Source organism: Nannospalax galili, unplaced genomic scaffold, assembly GCF_000622305.1.
Source record: "Nannospalax galili isolate Female #2095 unplaced genomic scaffold, S.galili_v1.0 scaffold591, whole genome shotgun sequence".
NCBI classification, from domain to species: domain Eukaryota; kingdom Metazoa; phylum Chordata; class Mammalia; order Rodentia; family Spalacidae; genus Nannospalax; species Nannospalax galili.
Window position 1 is genome coordinate 5,542,694 of NW_008330926.1, and position 7,911 is coordinate 5,550,604.

At 41.5% G+C, this 7,911-nt stretch overlaps 1 protein-coding gene across 2 annotated transcripts; it reads left to right on the forward strand.

Moving 5' to 3' along the window:
• Nucleotides 1-6,125: 6,125 nt before the first annotated feature.
• Nucleotides 6,126-6,531, forward strand: LOC103752245 (small proline-rich protein 2D). 2 transcript variants are annotated; one of them, XM_029556375.1, is made up of 2 exons: nucleotides 6,126-6,173; nucleotides 6,228-6,531. In XM_029556375.1, exons 1-2 carry the CDS (start codon nucleotides 6,126-6,128, stop codon nucleotides 6,396-6,398), a joined length of 219 nt encoding a protein of 72 aa, XP_029412235.1. In that variant the 3' UTR covers nucleotides 6,399-6,531. The 2 variants fall into 2 exon arrangements, with proteins under 2 accessions (XP_029412235.1, XP_008854195.1); XM_008855973.2 differs by having other exon boundaries at nucleotides 6,126-6,531.
• The last annotated feature ends 1,380 nt before the right edge of the window (nucleotides 6,532-7,911 follow it).

Below are 7,911 nucleotides of genomic sequence, written 5' to 3' on the forward strand. Positions count from 1 at the left end.
CTCCAATGACAGGTAAGGCCTACATGTGTGGAGGACAACCTAAGACATATGCAGCTTCTATGGTGTCACTCATATAAGAGGACAGTTAGCCACTGCCTCTCCAGAGGATGCCCATGTTAAAACAAAAAAGGGTGGATTGTAGGAGGAAGGCCCGCCTGACAAACGGCGCATGTGCGAGATAGTTCCCGGTCTCAACCATAGAAGTAGCCAACCTAAAATATGACTGGTGACCTAGAGACTGACAACAAGGTCACAGCACCAATGGGAGAGTGACAACTGGACACTGGAACACTGGAAACCAATAGGGACCAGGGAGCGGGTATATAAGGCAGCCCTTTGTTCACAATAAGTGAGTTTACTGGCAGACCGCCCAGTTTGTTTCCCAGTGTCTGTGTCATTGACTCCATGCCTACTCATCCCTTGCCCCCACGGTGGGAAGGAGGTCCATCTAAACAGCAACACCCTTCCTTTCTTTTGGTAAACTGGGCTAAGGGTCAGGCTATCTTGTTTATCTTTTCCAAGAACCAGATCATTGACTTATTGATGCTTTGTATTGTTTTCTTTGTTTCTATTTCATTGATTTCTGCTGATTTTTGTTATCTCTTCTCATCTGCTGGGTTTGGTTTTCATTTGTTCTTGTGCTTCCAGAGTTTTGAGTTGTATTTTTAAGTCATTTATTTGTGCTCTTGTGTGTTTTTAATGTAGGCCCTTAGAGCTACTTCCCTCTTAGGACTGTTTTATTTTTAATTTTTTTCGTCTTCTTGAGACAGGATCTCCCTGGCACCCCACCTGGCCTAGAACTTGCTATATAGATCAGGCTGACCTCAAACCCAAAGAGATCTGCCTGCCTCTGCCTCCCAAGTGCTGAAATTACAGGCATGCATCACCATGCCCTGCTTAGGACTGTTTTTAAAGTGTCCCAGAGGTTTTGTGATGTTGTTATAATTTTTATTTAATTCCAGGAATGCTTTTATTTCTTTCTTAATTTCTTTTTTGGTTCATTCATCATTCAGGAGTGTGGTGCTTAATCTCCATGAGGTTGTGGAATTACTAGAGTTTCTTTTGCTGTTGATATTAGGCTTTGTTTTGTTGTGGTCTGATAATATATGGAATTAGTTCAACTTTTTTGTATTTGTTGAAGTTTGTTTTGTGCCCAAATATGTGGTCAATTTTAGAGAAACTTCCATGGGCTGCTGAATAAAAAGTATGTTCTTTGGTGCTTGGGTGGGATATTTGGTAGATATCTGTTAGTTTCATTTGATGTATGGCACCATTTAATTCAGAGGACTCTCTGTTTATTTTTTGTCCAGTTCACCTGTCTATTTTAAATAGTTGTGTATTGAAGTCACCAGCTATTACTGAGTTGGGCTTAATTTATGTTTTAATGTCCTGTACTACTGTTTTTATGAAATTTGGTGCACCAGAGTTTGGTGTATATGTATTAATGATCTTAATACCTCTTTGGTCAATTGTTCCTTTGATTAGAATGAAGTGGCCTTCTTTATCTCTTCTAATTATTTTTAATTTGAAGTCCATTTTTTTTTAGAAATTAGAATTGCAACACCTACTTGTTTCTTAGTGCCATTTGCTTGGAATATTTTTTTCTGTTCTTTTGCCCTAAGGTAACGTTACCTACTGTTGAAGGTGAGATGAGTTTCTAATAAATAAGAAAAAGGTGGATTTTGTTTCTTAATCTATTCCTTTAGCCTGTGTGTTTGACTTGGGAGTGGAGGTCAATGATATTTAAAGTTATTATTGAAAGATATGTATTGGTTACTGCCACTTTAATTTGTGTTGTTGGTCCTATTTTGTGTTTTTATAATTATACCTTCCTTTGTTTTCTTTCCATAACCTCTTCGGTATAGTCATTCCTATCTTCAGGATCCTTTGTATTGCTTTGAATATTCACTATAGGCCTATTTTGGTGGACATGAGTTCTTTCAGCCTATTCGTGTCATGGAAAATACTTTTTTCCCTTTCATTATGATCGTTTTTCCTGGTTGGCATCCATGATCATTTAGAACTGGGAAGATTTTGGTCCAGGCTCTTCTGATTTTCATAGTTTGTACTGAAAAGTCAGCTGTAATTCTGATGGATTTTCTGTTATATGTAACTTGTTTTTCTCTAGCATCTTTCAGTCTCCTCTCTTTGTTCTGTGTATTTAGTGTTTTTACTATGATATGCCACGGGGAGTTTCTGCTTCAGTTCTGTTTGTTGTTGTGTGTACTTCTTGTATCTGTATAGGTGTGCCTTTCCTCAATTTTGGTAAGTTTTCTTCTATAATCTTGTTGAAGATCTGGTCAATACCATTGGCATGAGATTCTTCTCCTTCCTGTAAGTCTATAATGTGTAGGTCTGGTCTATTCATGGTGTCCCACATTTACTGCATATTCTATTCCTGTGCTTTAAAATTTTTTTCATATTCTTTGCTTGAGTGGTCCAGTTCTTCAACTTTGTTGTCCATTCTTGATATTCTGTTTTCCATTTTATTCATTCTGCTTGTGAGGCTTTCTCCTGTCGTTTCAAATTGGATTAAGCTTCCAATTCCCTCTTCATTTTGGCTTGGGTTTTCTTCAATATTTTGATCTCTTTTGTAAGTTCACTTTTCAAAGTCCTGCATTGTTTTTGTCATTTCATTCCAGCATATATTTGTATTTTCTTGAGCTTCGGACAGGAGTTTATTCCTGTCCTCTCTGAGGTCTTTGAGTTGTCTGTGTGTTCTTTAAGTTCTTTGATCATGTTTACGTTGTTCTTTTAAATTCTGTGCCCTGGGATTCCTCTGGGTGGTTCTCATTGTAGCACACTTTTGTAGGACTGGTAGGCTGTGTTCTTGGTTTTTCATATTATTTTTGTTTTTGCATTGTGGTTGGGCATATGTTTTTTTTGTTGGCTGTGTGTCTGTATGAAATTCTAGTCTGCCTTTGTTTAGTTGGAATTTCATTCTGTTTTTATTGCTGATGCTGCTTAACTGCTTTTTGCTCAGTTATGAATAGTTGGTGGTGCTCAAGTTCTCATATTTGATGTTTTTATTGGTGAGACAGGATGCTTTCAAGCCAATGAGTGAAGTGCTCTCTGGCTGGGTGAAGGAAATTCAAGGCTGGGGGTCCAGTAGCTGGGTTCTGTCAGGCTAGTGAGGAGGCCTCAGTCAAGAAGGTCAGGAGGGGATCACAGAGTTAAGGTTGGTGTGGGATGCAGTGGTTGGGGTCTAGGCTGTTAGCCCAGACATCTGAGGCAGGAGGATCAAGAGTGGACTTAGGCCCAAGACAGGGTAGTAGGCAGGTGTCTGGCAGGCAGATCAGGAGGGGGCGTTGAGGACAAGCCAGGGGTGGGATCAGCTGGGGAGGGTATACTTTGCTAGAGTCAGTTATTATCTGGGCTTTGACCAATTTTGGGTTTCTGTTTTAACTGTCACCTGCTGCAAGGCAAGCATCTCTGGTTGAGGCTAAGAGCAGCACTGATCTTAGAGTCTAGACATAAATATTGAGAAGACACTTTGGATATATGTTCATTTAGCAAGATATTAGTATGAAGCTCCTCCCTAGGCCCTATGATCTCAATAGCCAAATTTTAATTATTATTGTATGTCTTTGACAACTTTATACAAGTATGAAGTGCATTGGGATTGATGTAAATGCCCATCATCTCTAATATCCCTTCTACCCCTATACTCTAAAAGTCCCTTTCTCACATTCATGTCTTCTTAGAATTTTTGAGACCTTCTGAGCTTAACTAGTGCCATCTGTGTGACCGTGGGTTTGGAATGATCGATCAGAACCTGGTGGACACATTTGTGAGTCCACAACTGAAGACAATGGCAGTTTCTCCACCAGAAATCCTCATGAGATGTGAGGCCATGGGGAAGAGTAAGTGACCTGCTGAGTAAAGGCCCTTGACTTTACCCCGGTATGTGTACTAGCATGTGTGACCCATCCAGGGATGATGTCATTTGGGAGTACCTGGCCTCAGGTGCTGAAGGGGTGTCTTTCCCTGTAGGGACATGGCCAGTGACTTTCATGACCAAACCTTTCCTGTCAGAAGCATTGACAGTCTTGGAACACTTCCTGTTTGACTGCAGGTGATTCAGGGCTCGTGCACTTCCCAGAACTGACTAGTGTAGAGATGTTGCTGCCTCCTCCTCATTCTCTTGTTCTTTCTCCACCAATTAGAAAAATAACATTCCTGGAAAATTTCCTCATCACTTGATCAAGACAAGAAGATTCTAGCAACATCACTTAGATATTAGATATTTAATATGCTATTTCCTTCAGGCCCCTGATTACAAGTCGACTCATAAGATGTGTAAGGACTAGGCCCCCAAATGCTTTGACTTGAGAACAAGTCTTTATTGAGCAATAGCTGCAAAATTACACAAGTGATGGGGCACCTGGTCTCAGTCTCTGCAGTTTGGTTCATGTGGTAGTGAGAAGATGGTAGAGTAGGTGGAAGGGATGGAGGGCTTAGGGAGACATGGTAAAGCTCCATGAAAATAGATTTTAAGGCACCCCCTTCAAAGACTTAAAGACCTGTTTGTTCAAGGAATGAAAGGAAACCTGCATATTGGAGTGAAGTAATTCCTGTCCCTACTCCTCCATTTCAGTCTTCGATGCTCTGAATCTCTTTTCTCCTCAAACTCCTCTGAATCATTTACATGTGTTGCTCTAAGTGTATATCTCAGAAGGGACCAAAAATGTGTGACACACTAAGTAAACATAGAATGAATCCTCGTGGTTTTGTCTCTTCTTCCTTTTTTTCTACATGTGAAGATTAAGCAAAGACTGGTAAAAATTGAAAGGTCCCAAGTACACATCCCTGAAGAAAGTTAGGAGAAAACTTACTAAGGAGACTGGGCTGCACTCAGCTCAGAGTCTGTCCTGGGAGAGCAGTACTGCCATGAGTGGGAAGAAGTCACACTACGAGGAGCAAGGACTGTGGGTCAAATCAGGGCCTCCACGGATGAAAGAAATACGGGTAGAAAATTTCAGCCTTGAACAGGGCACAGGATGGCTGAATGCTGTCAGTACCGACTCTGGTAGGCAGGTGTAATTTTCCTTGTTTATAGAGAAGGATTTAAATCTGCGAGGAGAAATTATTTATGTAGGTCTGTCAATGATAGAACTGGGATCAGAACTTGGGTTTCCTCTGGTTTCCTCCTCTTTGAAGAAAAAAAAAAATCTACGTATCACAAACAGCTGAAGCAGAGTGTATAGGTGACTTGAAGCTTTTAGATCCAGGAAAGGAAAAAAACAGAAAGGTATATTGTAAATTAAGAGAATTTTGATAACTATTTACAGAATCTCCAACTTTTCCAACTGCTGGAATTTTCTGAAACTGAGAGTTCTCTGAGTCACAGCACTTAACCTGTGATGATGTCTAGGAACTAAATATTTCCTATTCTAGAGTCCTGGTTAAGCAAGTTATGGATGGATTTGCATCTTGTTAGGAAATCGTTGGCCCTGTCCACTGTCAGCCAGTTATACTTCCGGCTGGGTGGGGCAGCCAGTCCTATAAAAAGGTGCTCAGCACATGACTGCAGCATTCCTGGTGGTTAAATCCTGGACTGCTCTAGAAAACCACGTGAGTCTGATTTCTGAGTTGGTCTGTCTTTTTCATATTCTCGGGTGTTGAGTTTAATTTGGAAAGAATAAGTGTGATGGGACCAAACTGAAACTGTGGGATGAATGTGACTTACTAGTCAGAAACGGAATGCAGCAATTCACTGAATTAGTTTGCTTTTGCTTTTGTGTGATAGATATTTGGCATCCATATGGGACAGCAAGGTAAGAGGGAGGTTTGAGTTGATAGTAACTGCTAGCAAAATCGCTCAGAGTTTCAGACTTGAACCCGAGACTCTCTTGAAGATATTCTTTTGTGCAACAAATATTCCTTGGTTTTTAGAACTAGAGACATCTTCTAAGGAAAAAAAGACAAAATAAAAGTAGGATTTCCTCAGGTTAATAAAACTAATTGCTCACATAAAGAAAAAAGCGAACAAATCTTAATATAGCAGCTAGAGGTTAAAGTGCATGCACAGTGAAACACTTGGGGTTCAAAAAACTTGAACTTTGTGAGCGTGATCTCTTGTGAACAATCTTGTAATTTCTTTCAGATTCCTAGAACCCAGCAAGATGTCTTACCAACAGCAGCAGTGCAAGCAGCCCTGCCAGCCTCCTCCTGTGTGCCCACCCCCAAAGTGCCCTGAGCCCTGTCCTCCCCCAAAGTGCCCTGAGCCCTGTCCTCCCCCAAAGTGCCCTGAGCCCTGTCCACCCCCAAAGTGCCCTGAGCCCTGTCCTCCCCCAAAGTGCCCTGAGCCATGCCCCCCTCAGCCATGCCAGCAGAAATGCCCTCCTGTGCAACCTCCTCCACCCTGCCAGCAGAAGTGTCCACCCAAGAGCAACTAAGGCATTCAGCAGTCATCAGGACCAAGAGAAGATAAAGAACATGATTTCATCACTTCCATAGCAACACCATCTTCCCTCCAAAGCCTGTCAAAGATCCTGAAGATTCTTCTCTACCCTTTATCCTTTAATCTGCCTGCAGTGATCCCTATAGGCTCGTCTGCTTCTATAGCAACACCTTCACCTTCCCTTCAAAGCCTGTCATGGATGCAGATCTTCTCCACTCTTTATCCTTTAATCTGCCTGTGATGCTCCCATGGGGAAAGACATTTTCCTGAGGCTGTTCTCCTTTTGCTACCAAGGAGCTGTCTGAGAATGATCCCACCTCAGTGTTTGGAGCATCCCAGACATTCAGAAGGAAGAGCGGCAGCTGTCTCTCAGTGCCACTGTTCGTTGCTGTCTTTCACCTTGACATGGAGTTCTGCCACTATCTGAATAAAGCACATTTTGTTGATAGTATAAACTTGTCTTTTCTTTCAAACCCCACTTTATTAGCAACACCATAAGCTCGTGTTTATTTATTTCTATTCTTTTTTGAATCCTAGGTCTGTTTGTCATAATCAAATTTTGACTTAATTTTGGATCAAACTAAACATTATTTGAGCAATATAACAAACTCATGTGTTTTCTTTAATTAATCTTTATTGTTTGAGGAACATATTACTTTGGCTGGAAAAATTACAATCTCCCCTCTTAGCATGTTATTTTAGAAAACCATGTGACGTTCATGTATGTGTGTGCTTCTTTAATGGTATTCCTGACCTTCACTGCCCACCTACCCCCCTCTCACTGTGTGCTGACTTTAGTGTTTGGTTCCCTTCAAAATTTCCCAGTGCTTTGACTCATGTCCGTTATGGAAGCCTTCTACAGTGAGATATCCCTCACTTATTCTCCAGTGCCACCACTGCAGTAGGCTCAGTTGGGTCAACAGCATCGAAATTCTCACTGCCTGTAAAGGTGCTGTTCTAGCTTTGTCTCTCTGACAAAACACTCTGACCAATACCAACTTGGGGAGGAAAGGATTTATTTGGCTTACATTTCCTGGGTAATAGTTCATCAGGGAGCCCAATGTAGGAACTCAGGACAGGAACCTGGAGGCAGGGGCTGGAGCACAGGCCATGGAGGAACGCTGCTTACTGGCTTGCTTTCCTGACCCCTGCTCAACCTGATTTCTTATACAACATAGGCCCACCTGCCCAGGGGTGACACCATCCACAGTGGGCTGGGCCCTCTTACATCACTCAGTAATCAAGATGTCCCACAGACATGGCCACAGGCCAGTCTAATGGAGGCAATTCACCAGCTGAGGCTCCCTCTACTTGGGTGTATCAAGTTGACAACTAAAGCTATCCAGCACAGGTACCCACTCAGAAGTGAGCAAGGTTCAGATGTCTCATTATTAAAAGAACAACAAGAACAGCAGGTCTTCAGAAACTTAGCATCGAGTTGAGACTTTTTTTTTTTTAATTAGAAGAAGCATTTCATTACAACAGCATTAACCTATTCAATAACATTT

Bases quoted from the DNA above. Each gene is read 5' to 3' on its own strand.
- LOC103752245 (XM_008855973.2), top strand. From the start codon at position 6,126: ATGTCTTACCAACAGCAGCAGTGCAAGCAGCCCTGCCAGCCTCCTCCT.